The 23919-nt window shown below is 40.6% G+C and overlaps 4 protein-coding genes across 5 annotated transcripts in view; all 4 read left to right on the plus strand.

The window, feature by feature from the left end:
- The first annotated feature begins 1827 nt into the window (after window positions 1-1827).
- On the plus strand, window positions 1828-3666 carry LOC134000042 (pleckstrin homology domain-containing family F member 2-like). The gene is made up of 2 exons (XM_062439349.1): window positions 1828-2071; window positions 3071-3666. Exons 1-2 carry the CDS (start codon window positions 1828-1830, stop codon window positions 3664-3666), a joined length of 840 nt encoding a protein of 279 aa, XP_062295333.1.
- A 2976-nt stretch (window positions 3667-6642) lies between these two features.
- LOC134000185 (WW domain-binding protein 11) lies at window positions 6643-12764 on the plus strand. The gene is made up of 12 exons (XM_062439522.1): window positions 6643-6789; window positions 7240-7326; window positions 7462-7493; window positions 7605-7698; window positions 7960-8156; window positions 8492-8625; window positions 8820-8986; window positions 9152-9379; window positions 9596-9721; window positions 9824-10093; window positions 10250-10435; window positions 11516-12764. Exons 2-12 carry the CDS (start codon window positions 7263-7265, stop codon window positions 12202-12204), a joined length of 2187 nt encoding a protein of 728 aa, XP_062295506.1. The 5' UTR covers window positions 6643-6789; window positions 7240-7262; the 3' UTR covers window positions 12205-12764.
- A 647-nt stretch (window positions 12765-13411) lies between these two features.
- On the plus strand, window positions 13412-18677 carry ddx47 (DEAD (Asp-Glu-Ala-Asp) box polypeptide 47). Its single transcript, XM_062438885.1, has 12 exons — window positions 13412-13548; window positions 13764-13857; window positions 14805-14993; window positions 15086-15157; window positions 15384-15502; window positions 15620-15691; window positions 15816-15932; window positions 16047-16193; window positions 17128-17265; window positions 17349-17419; window positions 17645-17774; window positions 18249-18677. The coding sequence occupies exons 1-12, from the start codon at window positions 13417-13419 to the stop codon at window positions 18486-18488; spliced, it is 1521 nt and encodes a 506-aa protein (XP_062294869.1). The 5' UTR covers window positions 13412-13416; the 3' UTR covers window positions 18489-18677.
- A 1048-nt stretch (window positions 18678-19725) lies between these two features.
- Window positions 19726-23919, plus strand: part of LOC134000217 (myosin-10-like) — a 57391-nt gene continuing 53197 nt past the window's right edge. The window contains exons 1-2 of one of the 2 annotated variants that reach the window (XM_062439556.1): window positions 19726-19896; window positions 21626-22003. In XM_062439556.1, coding sequence (XP_062295540.1) covers window positions 21659-22003 — 345 coding nt within the window. In that variant the 5' untranslated portion in view covers window positions 19726-19896; window positions 21626-21658. The remainder of the gene's footprint in view (window positions 19897-21625; window positions 22004-23919) is intronic. The other variant, XM_062439557.1, reaches the window with a different exon arrangement.

Below are 23919 nucleotides of genomic sequence, written 5' to 3' on the forward strand. Positions count from 1 at the left end.
CAAGTTCAAACACTGCATCCAAAATGCTGATATTTATGTAAAAGTACAGAGGTAGTGACTACCAAATGTACTTACAGTATCATCATCAGCTTAATGCCGTGTATGTTGTGTTTTTAATCAATAGCAATGCTTTATTGCATGTAGTGTTTAAATTGTTCATCTAAAAAGTAATTGCATCTGTTAATAAAGCCTAATGAAATCAACCAATTAACTAAACTACAAACATGCATCAAGGACATAAAGGCCTGGATGACCTGTAACTTCCTGCTGTTAAACTCAGAAAAAACTGAAGTTATTGTGCTTGGCCCTAAACACCTTAGAAACACATTATCCAATGATATAACTACTCTGGATGGCATTACTTTGGCCTCCAGTACTACTGTAAGGAACCTAGGAGTTATATTTGACCAGGATCTGTCCTTTAATTCCCACATAAAACAAATTTCAAGGTCTGCCTATTTTCATCTGCGTAACATTTCAAAAATCAGACATATTCTGTCTCAAAATGATGCTGAAAAACTAATCCATGCATTTGTTACTTCTAGGCTGGATTATTGTAATTCATTATTATCAGGCTGCCCTAACAAGTCTCTAAAGACTCTCCAACTGGTCCAGAATGCAGCTGCACGCGTTCTGACAAAAACTAGAAAGAGAGATCACATTACTCCTATTTTAGCTTCACTGCATTGGCTTCCCATAAAATCAAGAATAGAATTTAAAATCCTTCTCCTCACTTTTAAAGCTCTTACTGGTCAGGCTCCATCATACCTTAAAGAGCTCATAGTACCTTATGTACCTACCAGAACACTGCGCTCCCAGAACGCAGGCCTACTTGTGGTACCTAGTATCTCTAAAAGTAGAATGGGAGGCAGAGCCTTCAGTTTTCAGGCACCTCTCCTGTGGAACCATCTCCCATATTCGGTCCGGAGGGCAGACACTCTCTCTACTTTTAAGAGTAGGCTTAAAACTTTCCTTTTTGATAGAGCTTATAGTTAGCAAGCTCCTAGTTTATGCTGCTATAGGCTTAGACTGCCGGGGGACTCCTACCTCCATGATGCACTGAGCTCCTCTCTCCTCCTCTCTCTCTCTCTCTATCCATCCATCTATATCCAATAACATTCATGTACTATTAATGCATTCAGTAACCTACACTTCTTCCCCGGAGTTGTCTGTGCTTTCTCATCTCACAGGCAATCTGGGCCTGTAGACGTCCGGATGACAGATTCCAGTCCCGGACCTTCTAGCTTCAATGTTTATTTTCAATGTGCTACTCTCTCTCTCTCTCCTATTCTTCCTCTCTCTCCCCTCTACCCCAACCGGTCGAGGCAGATGGCCGCCCACTTTGAGCCTGGTTCTGCCTGAGTTTTTTCTTGCCATTGTCGCTAAATGCTTGCTCATGTGGGAATGTTGGGTCTCTTTATAAATTAAAACTTGAAGAGTACGGTTTAGAACCTGCTCTATGTGTAAAGTGCCTTGAGATAACTTTGTTGTGATTTGGCGCTATACAAATAAAGATTGATTGATTGATTGATTGATAAATAAATGTAGTGGAGTAAAAATGCAATTTTTCCCTCTGATGTGTAGTGTACCACTGGTGTCATATTAATATTTACTCTGAATCTAAGTTTTATAATATCTTAAGTAAATAAAATGTAAATACTGCCCCGCACCTCTCCCTCTCATTTGTAAAACATGCTGCCCAAAATCTAAATTTGGAAACTCCCATTGCGTCACCAGGAAGTATTAAAAGTCTTCACTCTGGCTGCTGCTGCACACACTTTGCTCATTTGTGATCTCAGTCCTGCCACTGATTATTTGGCCAGCAGGATGGACCTGCTAACATTTGATAAGGAGAACCGTGACCGTATCAAGGCAGTGGAGAGCTGCTTTGGTCCTAGAGGGAGGTCCCTGTCTAAGCCGGGTCGGATTCTGATGGGAGAGGGTCATCTGATGAAGCAGGGTCGTAGGAAACCACAGCTGAAGGCCTTCTTCCTCTTCAATGATGTTCTGATGTACAGCAGCATCATTCTCAATGGCCGTTGGCATAAAAAACGGCAAATTATTCCTCTTGGTGAGCAACTCATCTGCAGCTACTGCATGTGTCTAACCAGAACACTTCATACAGTGAGGCAGAAAATGTACCCTGAGGGGAAAGATGATGATCAAACTGTTAACCACTTCATTTTTACCTAAGTTTAAAAATTGCTTTAAGACTTAAAGGGAAATGTGAAACTCAGATCGGAACAAAAAGCTAAACAAAAACAAAGGATTAAATCAATTTAATACTTTTGAAAAGTAAGTAAGAGGAACTACGTTAACACTGGAAAGCCAGTTGGTTGACTGGCTCTGATTCAACAGCCTGCAGCTGGACTGACCATGAATTGGTCAATACTTCGCTGTTGCCTTTTCATAACTTCACACTGTGTTAATGATTTAACACATTTTATTGGTGCTAAACCAATACTAAAAAACTGCGGAATAGAAAACATCAAAAGAGCAAAAAATATAAACTGAAATATTTTCTTAATTTTCTTAGTCCTCATGGTATTTAGCCAGGCAGATAGTTTTTGTCTCATGTACAGATGTTTTGAGATATCTGCCACAGTAATACAGTCAAGGTTAATCTAATCTCATGTATGTTGTGCACAACCATGAAATAATAGGTCAAGTATTGACAGAGAAGTGGAATCTGAATTGACATCTCAGAGTAGCAGTTATTTTTAAATGAGTTAAAAATAAAATTCCAATGCTTCGAGCACCACAAATGAAATCCAAATGTATTATGTGTGGATATCTCAAAACCCCAGCACATAAAACCAATATTATCTGTGTGGCTAAATCATTATGAAGCATATGAGAGAATATGCAAATCTGTGTGGATTCACTATTATACCGTTTGTCTTGTGCAGAATGTGAAGTTTTGAATATGGCAACGGATCATAAATCATAGGTAGAAAGGAATGTTAGGGGATAATGAGAGTGAGTTAATTAATCAGTGGATAACTTATTCTTAGAGAACAAGTTTGTCGAGGAGTATTTTTTTTCACTTCATTTTCACTGTCATTTTTAGAGGACATCCAGCTGGAGGACATGGAGGATGGTAAGATGAAGAACCAGTGGCTGATCCGTACACCACCCAAGTCCTTCTTTGTGGCCGCCCCTTCACTGGAGGAGAAGCGGGCTTGGATGGAGCACATTGAAAGGTGTCGTTCTGATCTGCTGCGGGGCAGCAACACCCAATCTGGGTCTGCCTTTGCTGTTTCCTGGATCCCAGACCACGCCTCCTACAAATGCATGCGCTGCTTAAATAAGTTCACCCCAACCAACCGTCGACACCACTGCCGTAAATGTGGCTTCCTGGTCTGCAATTCATGCTCCAAGCTCCGAGCAGTGATTGAACACATTCACCTCACCAAGCGGTTGAGAGTTTGCAAGCTCTGCTACGCGAGCAATGAGGAAGAGGCTGAGGAGAGAGCTCGCTTGAGGGGAGGCAGCACTGAAAAGCCCAACCCAGAGGAGCTCAGAGAAGATTTTGTAGCATCCAGTGATGCAGAAGAGGTGGAAGAGGAACTGCAGTTCATCGCTCCCAGCAGGTGGCTGGATTCCCAGGTGGGCACCTGGGGTCAGACGGGCACCTATGTATACCTGAAATCAACACAGCCTTAGTAAAACATTCTGGTAACCTATGAAGGACAGAAAACTGACTTTTTGAATGGATTCTGACAACAGAGAAATCCCATCCAGTTAATTACAGTCCAAGGCCATAAAGAATAGCCTTAAACAAGAGAATAATGTAGCCTATTAAGTGTATTAAGAGTTTTTTACTCATTTACTATTGTGACAAATGTATTATTGTTGTACTTTTTACACTGTGTGTGGTTCATGGGGATCATTTGCTGCAAAGCTGTCACTAAGCACCTTCATCTTGTCAGTCTTATTATCATTTGATGTCAGAGGATTTGTCAGTTTATTCAGATCTATACAGTGTGATTTTGTGTGTGTGTGTGTGTGTGTGTGTGTGTGTGTGTGTGTGTGTGTGTGTGTGTGTGTGTGTGTGTGTGTGTGTGTCATTCAATTGTTTGTTTACATTTTCACTATATATCTACTATTACATTTAGCTCTGTAAATATATTTGAACAATAAAGCGTCTACAAAACAGGTGAAAGATTTGTGTCATGTTATTTTTTTTCTCATTCTCCTTTCTTATTCAGATGCAAACATTGTTTTCTCAACTTAAAGGATATGTTCGCAATTTTTTAAGTCTGTCTTAATTAACAGATAGGTGCACATATGAACTCTACATTTTGCTCGCTGTAGCCATTCCTCCTCTTCATAAGGACCATTGGAAGATCTCCTCAAAATGTGCTTCCAGTGTAAGTGATGGACCTTCATATTAGCTTGAAATAAACCTTTAAATACATTTTTGCACAGAAGGAGGACTGTGGATTTTTGTCTCCGATCACTTACATGGAAAATACATTATGAGGAATCTCTTAATAGTCAATATGAACATGAGGAAAAACATTTGTCGATATTGATTTCGGCATCCGACTGCTGTTTTAGAGCAGACTTGAAAATTTGTGAACCCGTCCTTTAAACTGTATACTGCTGGAATTATTCTTCTGTATACATGAGGCTGAAATAGGACATTTTATGTCAATTATTAATCATAAGTCAAGATGCTCATAGAGCAATATTTCCTTGGCTTGTGCAATTAATCATATTGTTCCAAGAGGTTTATAAAACTGTTTTGTTGCATTTTTATTTAGTCTTTAAGAACTGATTTCATCAGTGGTCAGTGGTAACGCACACACTGATCCACCCGGATGTAAAAATGTTTTGCTTTACTGGTATCTGTTACTTGTTCTGGTAACTTAAGACTGTAAATTTCCCCACTGTGGGTCCAATAAGGAAATATTTTATCTTTAATCAAATATGTCAACATAACCAAGCATGCCAAGCTCACCTCATCCTTCATATGCGTCTTTGGGCAAAGGTTCCCTGATAGTAAACATCATTTAAACTTGGACCACCCTCAGTCACTGCTACTGCTTTTGATTCTATCCAGCAGGCAGATGTACACATTTAACATGTGGATGGTATTTTTAGTAAACTTTTCAGTTTTGCAACGAGCGGTAAAAACTAAAACGATGCCAAATAATTTCTAATTATTGATGAGTCATTTCTGTGAAAGTTTTGTCAAACCTGTTTGACTGACCATTCTCACAAGGAACAAGGAAATGTGTTATCTTTTCTTGGAAAACTAGTCTTTTATTAAACTAGTTATTATTTCTCAATTTATAAATCTAGTTGATTTCTAGTAGTAGTTGAGAGTTGTTTAGTTCTTTTTAATGTCTTTAATATGAGTGGTTAAACATGTCACAGTGTGTTTGGACAACTGTTTTTTTGCGGTCTTAACAGATTCAAACACTCATAGTAATGCTGCAGACTTTTGTTGTTTTCTGGGTATATCATCATGAAGTACAATGGTGTTTATTACAAATGTAAATATTTATTTTACAACCTATTTGACCTCATGGTAACTAAAGCTCAAAGAAACTAAGTTTCACTGACCTCAGTGTTGCCACTCACTGTGGTGCGTGCAAGTGACAATAAAAGGTCTTGAATCTATTTATAATACATACAAGAACACAATACTGTGCTTATTCCATTCAGCAATTAGAAGAAAATGTCAAAGCATATCTCAGAAGTGACACTATAAATATAAGTAGTGTATGTTTGACAACATATAGATTGAATATATTCTGAATGATTCATAATTATTTATGTATAATTGTATAGTGGCTTTTAATGCATTGTAAGTTCTGAGCAACCCCTGATTCTGATGGTACAATTAAAAACGGGAAAAACAACAACTAAGAATATGATAAAAAATGTATTCGAGTTTCGCTGAATAATTAAAATGTTAAAACATGACCCGTGTTTTAATTACTTTTTATTTCCCTTTATTTGATCAGGACACACCTGTGCATTCAGGAAATGCACATAACCCAAGCAGAGTTGATACAGTGTTTCATATAGTTTGTCCATGAAGCACCCACAATGGGATATGGATTTCAGCAAATGCGTTTGCAAGACAGTATTTTTGGACTTCCAACTCCGTCCACCAAGCCAATGGGTTATGCCACTGATACTTACATGTTGCTAAAAAAAATAAACTCTTCATCATCACCCTGGATAACTGGTCCTGCTGGGGGTTATAATATGTTTTGATTGGATGTTTGACAGGCCAACATATTGTATTACATTAAAAAGGAGGATTAGATGCGGGATCATAAAACCATTTACCTGAAACGGGTCACACAATTAAAATGAGCAACGAACACTCGTGCCCTCTAGCGGTCACATTGAGTAGCTACACCTGTGGTGCATGTAGTTTCATACTGTATCCAACAGTCGGCAGTGTAGGAAAATGATTATAAAGGCTCTTCAGGCAAAGCCTCGCACCATAATTATGATATAAATATTATAACTCTTAAATAATACTTATATAAATAATTAAGACCTAAAATATCAAAATGTTTTTTTTTTTATTTTATAAAAAGGAGGATTACTTCCAGCGAATCACCGCTAACTTGTTTTGATGACGTCAAACGCGTCTCTTCCGCTCTGTCTCGCGGCCGTAAACATGGCGAGCGGCTAACGATTCAGTCCTGACGGCCTTTCAATTTCACCTCCAGAAAATAAACCATACACTTTGCGTTATATTTGGCGCACAGGGGTGCATGTGTAGGGCGCTGTGCTCTACAAGTTTTTCTTGAATAAAAGGTAAAGTGAAGTTTTGTGCTGCTGTCGAGACCAACGCGGCCCTAGCATAGCTTACCGGGCCAAATGCTGCAGTAGCAGCTAACATTTAGCTTTGTATCACAGGTGATTTATCTGGCTTCATAATGTTTATTAGCTTATTAAAACCCTAGCAGCGTTTCATTAAGCAATATTTTGCACTGAATCCTGTTATATTGACCTACCTTGTATATTGACTATTAATTAACATGTTAATAGGAGTTAACGGTCCATAAAGCATGCAGTGTTTTATCTTAATCAATGCTAACTTATATTCCCATATAGCAACAACTGTACCAATACTAAACTGTCTATTCTGTATATCAACGGTCAACTATACTGTTGTAATCTGTATCTAAAGTTAGCTGGAGTTAACTCATTTGCAGATGTGCGTATGTTTTTAGTCATCATTGTTGGGATTTTGATACTTGGCAGGGTGAAGGAGACGCACCGGCAAAATGGGGCGACGTTCAACCTCCTCCACCAAGAGTGGGAAGTTTATGAACCCCACCGACCAGGCCAGTAAGTATCTATCAGAACCCTTATCTGGCTCCCCTGACACTGACTTGCTAGTTAACACCTGTAAAGTTCGTTGTCTGTTGCTGTCAAATGTCAGAAAGATAACAAATGTGTTCCTGTTCTCCACCTTCCTTACAGGAAAGGAGGCCAGGAAAAGAGAGTTGAAAAAGGTAATCATAGTTTTGAGGCATAAGATTCACTTTAAATGTACTTTGTCAAAAACAAATACAAAAGTCATTTAATTGTGCTGATCTCTCCTCATTTTTGAATACTCCCTCTAGAACAAGAAGCAGAGAATGATGGTGAGAGCTGCAGTGCTGAAGATGAAGGACCCCAGACAGATCATCAGAGACATGGAGAAGCTGGATGAGATGGGTGAGGAGGTGGAATTTGTATGTTGCTGTTGAACTGGCATTGTGTAGCTCAAGACGGGTCTGTGACTCTAACTATTTTTGGTTCTCCTACTGTAAAAGGAATTGTAGTTTTATTTAAGGAGGCTGCATAATGTGTTCCAAGATTTAAGGACCATTTCAAAAATTCATTTATCTTTGGCTGAATTTCACAGTTTTCAGAATATCACAAATAATTTGCTGGCTTTGCCAACAAACTGAAGCTCTTCTCTACCCTTTGCATTAGAGTTCAACCCAGTGCAGCAGCCCTTGCTGAATGAGAAAGTGTTAAGGGACAAGAGGAAGAAGCTACGTGAGACATTTGAACGCATAGTCCGTCTGTACGAGAGGGAGAATCCTGACACCTACAAGGAGCTTCGCAAACTGGAATTGGACTATGAGACTAAACGCGGGCAGCTGGCTCTCTATTTTGACTCAGTCAAGGTGTGTTTGTGTGTACTCATTCTGTGTGTATTTATTGTCTGTATTTCAAGTCAAGGTTTGTAGAAATGTAACTTTGAATGATGTAGTATTTACTCTTCCTTAAAGGCTTGTTTACCCCTTGTACATATAACTTTAACATCTAGGTTTTGATTAATCTTAATTCAAATGCGGTTGAAGCATTGGCATAAAATTCAGTTCATTATTTACTGGGATGGACCAACATGCACCATGTGTCTTTTGATGTGTACACAGTATGTTGAGCTTCAAAACTTCATTTTCTAGTTGCTGTACTTTGCTTCTGTTTGTGATCATGTATGTCATTTCGTCTTATTCAGAATGCAGAGTCTGTGGAGGTTGACAGTATCCCTTTACCAGATATGCCTCATGCCCCCTCCAACATCCACATCCAAGATATCCCACTACCAGGGGCTCAGCCTCCCTCCATACTGAAGAAGGGCTCCTCTTTTGGGTAAGTATTGACTTGTGTATGGGAAAGGCTTCTGTTTTCTCTCAACCTTGTGTAGAGAGTTGTAGTGCTGCTATTGTTAATAGATGCTTGTTGTTGTCTTGTAAGCCAGTATCGGCCAGGCACTCTTTGTTTATGACAATGCTTCCATTCATTCATCATCTCTCTCCTTTGGCTGTTTTCCATGTATTTTTCAGTAAAGGATCTCTAACGTCATCCTCCGGACCAATGTTGGCAACAGTGCCAGGTGTCCCACGTTTACCTCCAGGAAAGAAACCCCCTGGTCCCCCACCTGGGCCCCCGCCCCCACAGGTCCTGGCACTGTACGGCATTCCTGCTCGACGAGCGTACGGCACAGACTCAGGTAAAACACTGTTCCTTCAATTAGTTCATTTCTGAATTCATTTAAGGGATGGGACCCGGAGTTGAGGGATTTTAGTGTATTTTTCTTTTGTTGATAATGTGGCCGTGCTTTCATAAATGTTTCTGCTCACATTTCTGTGTGTCTCTCTTTTTTTTTTTTAAACAGAGCCCTCCATTCCTGGTTTAGAAAAGGACTCTGCAATGGAGCTGGGAAGAGACAGGGACAGTGGCAGTGATAGCGACAGAGACCGAGATGATGTGGATGATGATGACAGCGAGTCAGAGGAGGACAGTGAAGAAGAACGAGATGACGGGGCAGACGGTGACCAGAGAATGATTGTGGACAGGCAGGACGATGAGAGGGAAAGAGAGGACGACAGAGACAGACATGCTAGTGAGTGTTGTAGAATTGTGTTTCAGCTTCCTTCATTTTATATATATGCTGGTGGTTTCTGTTCTTTTATTTTACAGCAAAGTTATGGTTTTAGGTGTAATGGAGGAACATTGTAAAACTAGTTTCTTAATTTCTCATCATTGTTACTTTGGTTTCCTACAGTTCTCTACTCTAATGTATTGTTTTAAAGAATGTGTTAATGTCTTTACTCTTTAGGTCGCATTGTGCGTTTTGCAGACATCCCTGCAGAGGCGCCCCGTGAAGGAAAGAGGAAGAAAAAGAGGCTGGTGAAGAAGACAAAGGCCATTACCCCACTGCAGGCCATGATGTTGAGGATGGCAGGTACTAAAGTATTCCAGTGTCAGTGCTGCATACTTACTAAGCTCATACACCATATTTTTTAAGTTCTGATGACGTGGGTACGTTGTTTTCTTTTGTCTTCAGGTCAGTCTATTCCTGAAGATGAGGAAGAAGAAGAGGTAGAGGAGGAATACACAGATGAGTCAGACACCTCAGACATCGAGGACAGGGGACCGCCAGGGGACAACCAGTCCCACATGCGTCCACCCCTTCCTGGTGGGCCAGTGGGACAGCAAGGGCCCCCACACATGCAAGGTCCACCAATGGCAGGGCCTCCACCTCTGGGTCCACCTCCAGCTCCTCCAATGAGGCCTCCTGGTCCACCCTCTGGCCCGCCTCCTGGCCCTCCACCAGGTAAGTTACAACATTTTTAGAGACTTCACTCCAACTCTGAAATGGATACTAGAATGAAACTCTGAACTTGTTTTGCGATATGTGACTGGTACTAAATCTCCATATGTTAACGTGTACACCGAGCATCATTTAGATGATATGTTCTGCTGTCTCAAGGTGCTCCTCCGTTCTTGAGGCCTCCTGGTATGCCTGGAGGCCTGAGGGGTCCAATGCCTCGTCTTCTGCCTCCTGGACCTCCACCAGGCCGACCCCCTGGCCCTCCACCAGGCCCTCCTCCTGGCCTCCCACCAGGCCCCCCACCTCGCGGACCCCCTCCCAGACTACCACCCCCAGCACCACCAGGTATGTGTGCAAGTAGTGTAAAGCCACCCTGTGTGTGTGCATGCATGTACATATGTTTAGTATTGACATCTGTGTGTGTTTGCTTTGCATGAACTGGGAATATATGGCAATTATTTTTAAAACAACATTGCCAGCAAATGTATATACTAACTAGGGCTGTCACTTTTGTCAAAAATCAAGTTTAAACGAATATCAAATGTCACGCAATTTATTAGAATATCTGTAACCCCCGAATATCTGCTTCATGTTTTTACCGGACAAAATAACAAAGCTGCCCACAGATTATAACTAGCTTTACATACTAAACATAAACATATTATTTTATTAAGCGTCCTCCCGCTCTCAGGCGGAATATTCAGGACTCAATATTTACAATAAGCACCATATTTCAATAAATATGAATGTATTAAGGACCGCCCTGTAGAAGTGCTGCGGCGGTTTGTCAGGTAGTCATTCATAAATTCAGATTCTGAAATAGCATATCAAATTTATGAAGTAAACCTACTGACCAGATCCAGAAACCGCTAAAGTAGTGCCTCAGACGAATTAACATTATTTTACACACACAGACCTTACCATCCATGCCGTAGAACACAAAATATTTCCAAACAATGCTTTTCAGATGATTTGGGGTCATAATTATCCAGTCTGCGGCTCCTCTGCGTGTCTTTCATTTTCCAAACAAAACATATCATTGGTTTAATTTACAGATGGGTCAAGAGGGTGCATATTGTAGTCTACAAAACTTTTAGAGCGCACACTGCTGGCTGAGATGGCAAACAACAAGATATAAACAAACGGCCTAATGTGCTACGGGTGACCTTTTAAAATCCGAATGGGTTAATTATAGTTTGAATATGATTTTTTCACGTCATGTTCGAATCAATGTTCGAATATCGAATAAAAAATGACAGCCCTAATACTAACATTAACTTCCATTGCTGAGCTGCAGCGTAACCCAAACTGGAACAGTAAAAACAGATTTGTGTATGTAAACATATTTTATGTTTGAACTTTTGTAAAATGTTCAACTGTGTGGAGCGGCATACATTGATACATCTGTCTTGTGGCTTCTTTCAGGTATCCCACCTCCTCCCCCAAGAGCAGGAGGGCCCCCACGCCCACTTGCCCCACCACTCTCCCTCTTTCCTCCACCTCTCAACTCCAACGTGCTCAGTGCTCCTCCCAACATTGTGCAGCGGCAAAAAGGCCCAGGATCTGGCCAAGACGGTTCACAGAGCAACATGCCTCCCCCTTCCATGCCCATGCGACCAGGTGTCATGCAGATGCCCCCTCCCCCGGGGACTGCTGCAGCCTCGTCAGGCGGCAATCCTGGCAGCAACCCCCCCAGCCACCACCACGCAGCCACCATCGAAAAACGAGCCAACATTACCTCTGTGGCTGCCACAGCAGGTGGCCTGGCGGCGGGTGGAGCCTCTGGCGGAGCCACCATCTCTGCCAAACCTCAGATTATCAATCCCAAGGCGGAGGTCACCCGCTTTGTGCCCACAGCACTGAGGGTGCGTAGGGACAAGAGTGGGGCAATGCCCGGGGCAGCGCCTGGCCCTATGGAGAAAGTTGGGGGTGGTATTGGAGGAAGGAGGGGAGATGAAGGCATGGGAGGTGGCATGGGGCTTAAACAGCAGGTAACCGCTGCTCACATGGGCTTGGCCAACCCAGTCCAGATGGGTGCTGTGCCTCAGTCCAACATGAAGACTAAGGACCAGGTGTATGAAGCCTTTATGAGGGAGATGGAGGGTCTCCTCTGAAACCTGACGATACTAGGGGATAATGTTTAGTGAACAAAAGAAATTAATTTGTTTTCTATGTTTTCTTTGCAGAGTAATAGAAATAGCTTTCTTCAAAGGAGTCAGCTAGATGAGTTTCTCTTTTTAAACCAAGGAAAGGCTGCTACACTTCACACTGGTCTCAGCAGGCTCATCTTCATTTAATCTGGGCTATTACTTCTTGTGTCAAAGAGAATGTAAATGTCTGAATATAAATGTAATTGGAAACATTTCGATTGGTTACTATTCCTCTAGGCAACTCATAACAAGAACACTATGCTCTGCACTGAAAAACTATTTTTGTCAGAGATTAACAAGTGCTTTTTGTTCATCAGTTTTGTTTTTTTCGTACAACTGTGTTTTTTCCCAGCCAGCTGTTTGTCATTTACCATGACCAGATTACCATTTTGTATGATTGTATTTGTTTATTTTATTGACGACCTCCTGAACATGTTGGACATCAAAACAGTGGTGTTTGAATGTTTGTCAACCTTTGACAAAATACGTCTGAAACTGTTAGATCTGCAGCTAAATAAATACTTCAAAACCTGTTTTTAACTGTTGTTTCAGTGTGATTTTATAAATGATAATATAAGCAACACACCCATAAATTTATTAAAAACAATTTGAGCTTGCTTTTATATCTGCTATCAATCTTAACAAAATCCCTACCGTGAGAAATGAAAATTGTACAAATACATTTTTTCTTGATGCCAGATCTTCTAAATCTCTTGACAAAATCCATCTTTTTATGTCTTCAGTGATAAATATCTTCTTTCTTTTAAAATTAAATTTATTAAAGAGCGCATATAGTTGAATAGACAAGCAACAAGTCATTCCAATTCATAAGTAAGAAATAAATAAAGTTTTAAAGAAATCAACACAATTCTGATAAAAAAGAAAAATGGTAAAAAGTACATAAGTAAGTTCTTCAATTAAAAAATTCAGAATACATTTTGATAGATAAACTTTTCTTGTTTTTATACGATATAAGAATTCAAAATAATATTTTATATCAATTTAAAAATAATTCAAATGATGGGGTGGTTTTTGATTTAGATAGAGACTCAAGACGCGAAAGGACGAATTTAAAAACATCATTTCCCATCATCCATTGCCGCTTGATTTTGGACTCATTTCCGCACCTGCGCAGTGCAGCGCGCAGATAAACACGTTCACGTTGGGGCGACAAGCATGGCGGACGACAGTACAGAAAGCTCGAAGCTCAAAACAGATGAAGCACTCGAAGGCTCAAGTAGTGATGATGATAACAGCAACGATAATATCGTGGAAGCTGAGGAGGTAGTGAAGACCTTCAAAGATTTGGTAAGTTTGTCTCAGACGTTTATTTTAACACAATAAACAAGCCCAACATAGCAGTTCGAGTTAGCTAAAGTAAGCTAGTATCTCATGTAAACATCATTTTTATCCAAGGAAGCAGTCTTGGTATCCAATTAAGTTTATTGAATGTTTGTAAATTGGTGGTACAACACTTTTCTCATCTTACAAGGCTCTCTATTCGGTTTCTTTGCTGTTTGCAGGGTGTCACTGAGGTTCTCTGTGAGGCTTGTGATCAGCTGGGATGGAAAACTCCATCAAAGATTCAGATAGAAGCTATACCAGTGGCTCTGCAAGGTGAGAGAGCACAAAAACACCTTCTTTCCACTGATCATGGGTCAATGCAGCAGTTTATTTCTGTGCAACACATTAAAGGTGCTTCCTACAAATGCCAGTGGTCAAAGAAGTATTGAAATCTATTACATAATTAGAGTAAAAGTAGCAACAGACAGTGTAGTAGTCCTGCATTCAATGGGTTACTTAAACAAAAGTACAGAAGTGCTTAGCAACAGGTTCTTCAAGTATTACAAGATATATAATTTATTGGGGTTGCAACATTATTTTCATTACCTATTAATCCGTTGAAAAAATGTTTTTGGATTAATTGTTTAGTTGTTTGGCCTTTTGGTGAAAAATATTGACTGCTGTTTCCACAACCCAAAGATATTCAGTTTATTATCATAGAAAACTAAAGAAACCAGGAGTTATACAGCTGGAACCAGAGAATTTCAACTATTTTCTTATAAAAGTATATGAAACGAAGTAATGATTATCAAAATAGTTGGCATTTAACTTTGTGTCGATCGTCTACTTCATGAATAGTCGCAGCTCTATATTGGATTGTTGTTTATTACTGATGCTTAAACATTTAAGCAGCATTTTAATGTTGTAGCTTACTCTGGTGCAGCTATGTCATATATTGTAGGATGGTTTAATTCACTGTCTAAACTGTGCACTGTATTTTACATGCTTAGAGGTGCAGGGAAGTTTTGTTTCTGACGCTCGGGTCAGTAAAGCTTTCTGGCACACCTGAGCTTTGTAATAATTATTGTAAGTTTTTAAAATCCTAAGCATCAAAGTAACAATACCTGTCAAGTGGATGTGATGGTGTAAAAAGTGCAATGCATCTCTTTGAAAAGCACAGGAGTAGTAGGAGAAAGTAAAATAAAAACTGGACCAAAGTGAATGTACTTAGTTACTTTCCGCCACTGCTATATATCAATATCCGTCTTCTTGAACTGCAGGAAAGGATGTTATTGGCCTGGCAGAGACTGGCTCAGGAAAGACAGGTGCCTTTGCAATTCCCATCCTCCAGTCACTGCTGGCCTCACCCCAGAGGCTTCATACCCTCGTCCTCACCCCCACCAGGGAGCTGGCATTTCAGATCGCTGAGCAGTTTGAGGCTCTGGGCTCCAGCATCGGTGTCAAGTGTGGTATGTGTCCATTAAAGATTAGCTCATTTCCAATGCTGCAGAATACTGTGTATGGTTTTGGTACTTAACAATTTGTCTTATTTCTGTTGCAGCTGTCATTGTTGGAGGAATTGACATGATGTCCCAGTCTCTGGTGTTGGCTAAAAAACCACACATTGTTATTGGTAAGATCTAAAGAGAAGCTACGATCTCACCCAAAGCAAGCAAACATATTTTATATTTAAACTATTACTGTTGTACTTAAATCACTAAAAATCAGAACATTAATACCTCGTTACACCTTTATTATAAATATGTATGTAAATATTTATCTCTCCTTTCAACAATTTACTAAGCTGATAGTTACAGCATCAGTGTGATGAAGAGTAAGTGATACAAATGTGTTTGCAGCCACACCTGGTCGGTTGATAGACCACATGGAAAACACCAAGGGCTTCTCCCTGAGAGCTCTGAAGTTCCTGGTCATGGATGAAGCAGACAGAATCCTCAACATGGACTTTGAGACTGAGGTAGGAGATAAATTGTGTTATTAATACATGAGTGGAAATATTCCTTTTAATTTACTCGGAATACTGCAACAAGTGAAAATCGACACTTTGAGACTTTTTTCCTCTTTCTCTTGTCAGGTGGATAAAATCTTGAAAGTGATTCCCCGAGAGAGACGCACCTTCTTGTTCTCTGCCACCATGACCAAAAAGGTAGACTAGCACTTTTATTCAGACCTAGCAGATGATCCTCAGTCTTCACAGCCTTGTTTAGTTGGCACATTGATAGAGCCTGCACTCTGTTCCCTTGCACTGATATTCTTTCATTTGTCTACAGGTCCAGAAACTACAGAGAGCAGCTCTGAAAGACCCTGTGAAGTGTGCAGTATCTACCAAATACTCTACAGTAGACAAACTGCAGCAGTACTACGTCTTCATACCATCCAAGTACAAGGTAGGGCACATATGCACATTCTCATTTCATGCTGTAACAGCCAGAATATCAAAATCACATTATGATATTTAAAATTAGTATGCTTGGATTTGTAATACAGTTTCTTTGTGGCAGGACTGTTACCTGGTGTCCATCCTGAACGAGCTGGCCGGGAACTCATTTATGATTTTCTGCAGCACATGTAACAATGCACAGCGGGTGGCGCTGTTATTAAGGAACCTGGGCATCACTGCCATCCCTCTTCACGGCCAAATGACTCAGGTAGAGCATCGGAGCAACACAATTGTTCACAGACACTCTCCCAGGCCGTCTCACACTATGACACTTATAATCTAGTTAGCTTTAAAAAAAAGTGCAAACGTGTCCTTTTCGAACCAGACAGTAGCCTTGATGATAATGTTCTACACTGAACTAGGATGTTTTGATGAAAAAGGCTCAGTTTTGCATAAGCATCAATTTGCATGCTCGGTTTCTCTCTCGACACATTTATCATTAAACAGTAAAATATTGCTGATGCAGAGTCTTCTCCACAGGAGGAAAACATTGTTCGAAACCTGTCATTACAGTGCTGTAACCAACACTGGTGCAGAGCTCCACCACACCCCCTGCAGCATAAACCACACAACCATAAAATGTTCAATTTTTTTGTTATCACAGAGCATTCTTTGATGCAGCTCTGGGGCATAGTTAAGTGAGTTTATGATGCCAAAAATGTGTCATTTGTATGTTGTTTTTAACAAAGAAATGTCAAGCATTCAGAAACCTCAACAAATCATTTTCATTCACTGTCATAACATTGTCTGTATGTTTACCACTATGGATAAACCTGTTTTTGAAGCAACTGATGGACTACATGTGCTACATTTCCCATCATCAGTCACTATAGAGATCTTTGCATCTTATGTCAGAAGGTTTCACTGCTGCTTTACTGACCAACATACACTGCCTTTGTTCAGCTGTGGTGTGAATGTCAAAAAGCTTTGGCTCAAATTTGAGCTGGACAAAGAGCGCCCTCTTGTGGTTTTGTGCCATACAGGCATACAGGGTTTTTTCCCCGCCAACTCTGACATTATGAAGCCAAGATATTCAGATTAATACAGTATGTGAGGGTCTATGTATTTAGGTAAGTTTCCATCAGTGCTGTGAGTTTGTCTTGCTGTCTGTTTAATGCTGTGCTCACTGTTGTGTTGGTCAGAATAAACGTCTAGGAGCTCTAAACAAGTTCAAGTCCAAGTCTCGATCAGTACTGCTGGCTACCGATGTGGCATCCAGAGGTTTGGATATTCCTCACGTTGACTGCGTCATCAACTACGACATCCCCACTCACTCTAAGGTATTTTGGTGCTGATGTTTTCATTGCTGGTTTATTTCATTAATTTGTTTCATAGATTAAATTTAACCTGTCTGCCCTCATAGGACTACATCCACAGAGTCGGCCGAACAGCCAGAGCGGGACGGTCTGGGAAATCCATCACTTTTGTCACTCAGTAAGAACTACTGCCTGTTTGTTTCTGGCTACTCTTCCTCTTTAATGACTTGATGTGATTTCCTTTTCCCCATTTTGCCTTAATTTTTAAATAGTTGTATTTGCATTAATGTTAAACTCAGGAGTACGCCTGTCTTCCCTTTTCTTTATGTATTGCTGTTTATGCTCTAGGTTAATGAGTGAGCATGAGTTGTCTTCACTAAACTGACACATCCTGTTATCTTAGGTACGATGTGGAGCTCTTCCAGCGAATCGAAACCCTCATCGGGAAGAAACTTCCTGCCTTCCCTACCCAGGAAGAGGAAGTGATGATGCTGGTGGAGAGGGTGAGCGAGGCTCAGAGGTTTGCCAGGCTGGTAAGTAAGCTTTTCAGATGTTGCCTTAAACAAAACTAACAGGGTAAACATTATTGCGTAAACCCTCTTAAACTTCCAAGCTCATCAGTTAGTATTGTCTGTTAAGGAAAAACTATGAGACCTGGTAAAATGTGAGCTTCATTCATTCAGACAAATTGAATATCCTATGTTCTTGGGAAGGGACATAAACTAGTGAATTTCTTCATCAAATTACTTGTTAACCAGCTTAAAAATGTGGTATATTTTATATACAGTATCAACCAAAAGTTTGGACACAGTGTCATTCAAGTGAATTGTAAGTTGTGTCCCAACTTTTGACTGGTACTGCGGTTTGGGGACAGTTTGATGGAACGTAATAAGAACGTTATTCTTATATTTTAAAGAAAGATAGATGGATTATCTTGATTGTATTTTGATAAACTCACTCAACCAATGAAATTTGACGAACAAAAAAACAAATCTTGTCTTCTCCAGGAAATGAAGGAGCAAGGAGAGAAAAGGAAAAGGCACAAAGGAGGTGACAGAGACGATGACGACACAGAACAAGCAAGTGGAGTGAGGAAGAAAGTGAGAGGAGGATTTGGAGGAGGAGGATTTGGAGAAAGAGGAGGAGGAGGAGGAGGAGGAGGAGGAAGAGGATTTGGCAGAGGAGGAGGAGGAGGAAGAGGAGGAGGAAAGAAGAGGGGTGCAGCAGCCTGGAGAGGAGGACGCTGAACCCTCCACTGTTAACAGACTGTATATAACCACAACATACAAAGCCTCTCTTGTTTTTGATGTTAAGTTTGACTATGATGACAGCATATTTTCCAGCATTTATTATGGAAGCAAAGGACTATTTAATTACAGAAAACGTGTTTCTCTTGCCCCCCTACGACATTTTCCATTTGTAATAAAATGCCATTGTAAAACAAAAGCTTGGGTTTGTTGTGGGGTGATGGCGTGAGTTTGGAGTATAAAAAGCTGCAGTTGTTACTTTCAGACACAAGAGGGGGATGTTTAGTTTACAAGAAGGGAAGGGTGACTTAAAGAGCGAACCAGTGTTTAGGATTTAGTGACATCTAGCGGTGAGGTTACAGATTGCAACCAACTAAATACCCCTTTACCCTTACTTTCCCATTCCAAGCATGTAGGAGAACCTATGGTGGCCACAAAACATGTGAAAGGCCCTTTCTAGAGCCAGTGTTTGATTTATGTTTGGTCTGAGCTACTGTAGGAACATGACAGACTCTGAAAGAGGACCTGCTCCCTCTGTAGATAATATAAACAGCTCATTCTAAGGCAATGCAACTAAATTACACTTATTTTAGGTGATTATACACTTATGAAAACATACTTATAAACTTGGTCTGAAAAACAGGATACATCTACAGAACCTTATTTAAATGAATACATTTCCATGCTTGGAGGATTTGACTTTTTTTTTTAACTTAAAGGATATTTTGTCAAAGCTTGATGACCTGGGGGCATTTGAGAATGCGCCAAAATGTTTTAGCAGTGATAATAGCAAGTTATTTTGGAAGTCATTTGTAAAGGAGACAAGCAACAGTTGCAATATCCATCATTCTTTAATGCCTGTCATTGGTTTGCAGCAAATTGGTGGGTTGGTTTCTTCTATCCAATGATGGAGAGGGGGAGAGAAAGACCGCAAAGTGAGAGCCCAATTGTCTGCAGCCTGCATCTAGTGGGTGTGTGCAATGCATAGATATTTGTGGGGTAGATTTTAATAAGTGCCCCCCAACAGCGCAAACTCTTGATAAAAAATGTCATGATTGTGTTTACTTGAGAGCATAAAGATACAGTGACAGACATCAGTGCAAACAACCCATATTTCTCCTCAGGTGAGTCATCCCAAACATAGAGTGACGGCGGTGTATTGATCTACTCGGTGAGTTTCTATGTGAGCACAGTCCATCGTAGGCGGGAGCAGCAGCGGTCAGGTCTGCTCGGTTTAGGAGGGGCCCCAGTGTAGAGGCAGCACTGTGCCTGTGGTGCATACCAAAGCCCAGATACATGCCTGCATTTCAATTGTGTGTAGCAGCTAGTTGCATACAGGGTGCGCATCAGGGGGAGATCGGACTGCTTGGTGAACAGGATCCGGTTGCTGCTTCGCTGACAACACCAGGTAAGTTAAGTTAACGTGAGCGCGCGGGGGGTGAGAGAGTTGCGTGGGGGTAATTAGTCCATCAGTGGACATATCAGTGTCCGGGCTGGAGGATAGAGGTGTCTCCTGAAACTTTGTTGGACTACGGTCATTATTTATGTGGTGAGTTAACCCACCCTTTAGTGTAAAGTATCCCCTCCTCTTTTCTTTCTTTTTTTTTTTTACCTAGACAGGTGTTAGTGACGCTTTACTTACTAATAATAAAAAATAAATGTTGTTTTGGGTTAAACAAAACATACATATAGTTAAATTTTCTCTAATTGTTTTTTGTTTATTCTAATGACTGGACCTTTAAGTAATAGCTGCCTTACAACGTTATTAACCACCTCATGGCACATTCAGGCTAATTTCCAAAAGCCATATGTCGCAGTTTAATTGCCGTAAATATTAGCTTAATATTTGTAAACAGGACTTCAGCAGCAAGTTTCTACCCCCCTCTCGAGCTGCTGGTGCCCGTTCGGTCTGTTTTTTGGGGACAGTGCCAATGCACAGTCATCTTATCTGTTCTATAAGCTCCGTCTGTATAAGAGTGCAGGTAGCTTGTACATATTACCTGGACGACAGCGGTAGTATACGTGATAGGATGTTTTCTATTCTGCGAGCTTTCTAGAAGAAAACGGAGGACTAGTGCCGCTCACGACGTCGTTCAGTCCCGTTTGATTTGCTAGGAGAGCTGTGTAGCCTACGCAGTATGCGAATTACTGTGGCACAGACCCATTCAATAAGTCATACAGACTTTCAGACCTACACTAAATTCTATTTAATAATATGCTCCAACTTTTAACTCATGCCCCCGTAAAGCATAGTCATGTTCTGGACTGGTGACATACAGTTTCCGTTGGTAAGTAGGTAGGTATAGCCTACTTTATTAATTCAAGGGGGACATTTCTTTGTAAGCAATACACAATAGAATAACACAACAAGAATAACAATTAAATTAAGGGTAGGGATAATAATAATGATGAAAATTACACAAATCTGTAAATAAAAAAATACTTTTTAAGAGCTAGATGTGCAAAAGAGCTTAATGTGTGTCTGTGCTGTGGGGGGTTAGTCCAGGGATGAGTTATCCCATCCTCACTGTGTGTCCTGTTAAATCAGATAGATCAGATGGGCTGGGCAATCGATACTCTATCAATATCATGAAATTAGACTAAATATTGATATTAGATATTGGATATTGTATAAATGTGACATGAGACTAGATATTGCCTTAGATATTGGATATTGTAATCTTGTGATATGGCATAAGTGTTGTGTTTCTTGGTTTCAAAGGCTGCATTACAGTAACGTGATGTCATGTTCTGAACTTGCCAGGCTGTTCTAGTTGTTCTACTATTTGACTTTACCCACTTAGTCATTATATCCACATCACTGATGATTATTTATCAAAATATGTCACTGTGTAGATATTTTTTGAAAGCACCAATAGTCATCCCTATCATATTGTTGCAATAGCAATATCAATATCAAGGTATTTGGTCAAAAATATTGTGATATTTGATTATCTCCCAACCCTACCACAAGACATCTATATTCATCCATGCTTTCGGTCACACAGAAGGATCTTATGGTTTATAAGGTCACAGAATCAAAGAAGACTATTGGGAAGTTTTAGGGGAAGCAATAGGCGTGGCATGTAATGTCATACTACATGTTATACCAATCTCTGCATCTATGTCTGTTCTAGGTGGCCACGTTGTTCTGGTAAACCCCAGATAAGATGTCTCATCGGAGTGGGCAAGAGGACCCCGAGCGGTACCTGTTTGTGGACCGCGCTGTGGTCTACAACCCAGCCACTCAGGCTGACTGGACGGCCAAGAAGCTGGTGTGGGTCCCCTCAGAGCGCCATGGCTTTGAGGCGGCCAGCATCCGAGAGGAGCGTGGCGAGGAGGTGTTGGTGGAGCTCGCAGAGAACGGCAAGAAGGTAGTGATCAACAAGGATGACATCCAGAAGATGAACCCACCCAAGTTTAGCAAGGTGGAAGACATGGCCGAGCTCACCTGCCTGAACGAGGCATCTGTGCTGCACAACCTGAAGGATCGCTACTACTCCGGACTCATATATGTGAGTGACTTAGACCCTTCAGATTGTTGTGTGTTTTTTTAGCAGTTTATAATTTCCATGCTGGGGAATGATTAACCTTCTCACAGATCGCCTGCTTCTCACAGCTGTAGATTGAATTTCACCCTTACTTGTTATAATTGCAAAATGACGGCCGGTATCTCTGCTTGTATGCTGGCTGGTCTTAACTTTTAGCCATCTGTATCTGCACATGTGAGATCTCATATTTACCAGAAAGGGGAATGACAGGGCATTGAACTTTTTGCTGTTCTGAATGAATGCTGACCACACACACATGTTTTCACACAGTATGAGCGACAGATCTCTCTCTAGTCTTTTAACCATTGCCAGACTTTTCCCTTAACTTGATCACCTCTCCTCTCCTCCCCGGGGTTGCAGACAGTTACCTCCCCCCATGGCTTCTCTCTCACCTCAGTTAAAGGCAGGCCTCTTCCATAAACACTGCTGCTTTCAGTTTGTTTGTCCTGCCCTGTGCCCCTACTGGTGGGCCTTGTTTGATCACTGAGATGACTTGACCCCTCTCTCTCTTGTGCAGCAGTCCCACTGTGTAAAACTAAACACATTTGGCCCAAAATGTGGGGTGACAGGGAATGTATTTTTCACCTTGAATATCTTGTTGAAATCATATTACCACATACAAACTGCTTACATACCAGAGTATGGAAACCAACACAAGCACTGTCATCACTGTCCACTACAACCCTAAGCCAGTAACTGTAACCCAGATCACAAGACATCATACTGTAAGTTTTAAAAGCTCACTTTTCCCATCCCCATTCATAGTTTTTATAGCAGTTAGGGAAAGCTCTGGTATTTGTGGTTAAATATGTAATCCAATACAAATCAGTGTCAGTAAGGCCAGTAACGTGATTTTTTTGTCTGATCTCTTAATTACATAATTTCTTAATTTTACTCTATCATGGCCAGAGCCTTTAGTGATGTGTATTACTGCATTGCCACTGTCCCCATAATCCAATTTCACTACAGATGGAGCTGCTTTGTGATGTTCTAGTTGTGTTCTTGACCCATTTAGTGACATTTTTCCAAGAATAGTATGTGGGTTGGTTATTACCATAGAGACTTTGGTTCAGGGTCTACAGGGGGAATGTTGAACTTATGATTTATCCTCTTCACAAGACATAATGAAATATCACCAGTCACTCTCAGCGCGACCTGATTGCTTCAGTGAAGGTGATATTATCATTTGTCTATGCTAAAATGGAGCAAAACACCACGGTAAGTTTTCAGTTCCTTGATTCCTCTTCATTTTCTCTTTAATGCCATAGTGTCATGCTTTTTACATTTTCGTGGTTCAGAATTGGCTTTAGAGCTCGTTAATTTGCCCCTTGGCTAAGAGAAATTGAAAACATGTGTCTGACTGTTTTGGTTTTCTATCAGGAAGAGAGTTTTCCCATTCAGCTCACTCTTAGGAGAAGCATCCCCCTAGGTTATAAACATTTGCCAGTGTATTTGACTTACCCCCCGAAAGCTCAGCTAACATCTTCTGCAGACATATTATAATACCTCCCTTATAGCTGAGGTGGTCGGGAAGACTTCCATTGCTGAATCATAGCGTGAACATCACAGATCTGCTTGAGTCTGCTCAAAGTTTAGGCCATTTGAAACCAATCTTTTTGTAAACCTTTTTCTTTTTGAAAGTACAGGTTTTAATAGGCATGCATGCTGATCTTTTGCTCTCTGCCATGTTGAAATTGGAACAAATAATAGGCACATTTTTAACATAGTGAAAGCTCAAGTGGTGCATTTGTGCAAAGAACCCACAAAAAAATAAAAAAGATTGATCAACATGCAAAATACTTTAATACTAGCGGTCTCTTGCAACATAATATCATTTGATTTTGTCTCCTGTTGTGGAACCTTTGAAAATGCTTGTGTGC

The sequence above is a fragment of the Scomber scombrus genome, chromosome 18, assembly GCF_963691925.1.
Source record: "Scomber scombrus chromosome 18, fScoSco1.1, whole genome shotgun sequence".
Lineage (NCBI taxonomy): Eukaryota > Metazoa > Chordata > Actinopteri > Scombriformes > Scombridae > Scomber > Scomber scombrus.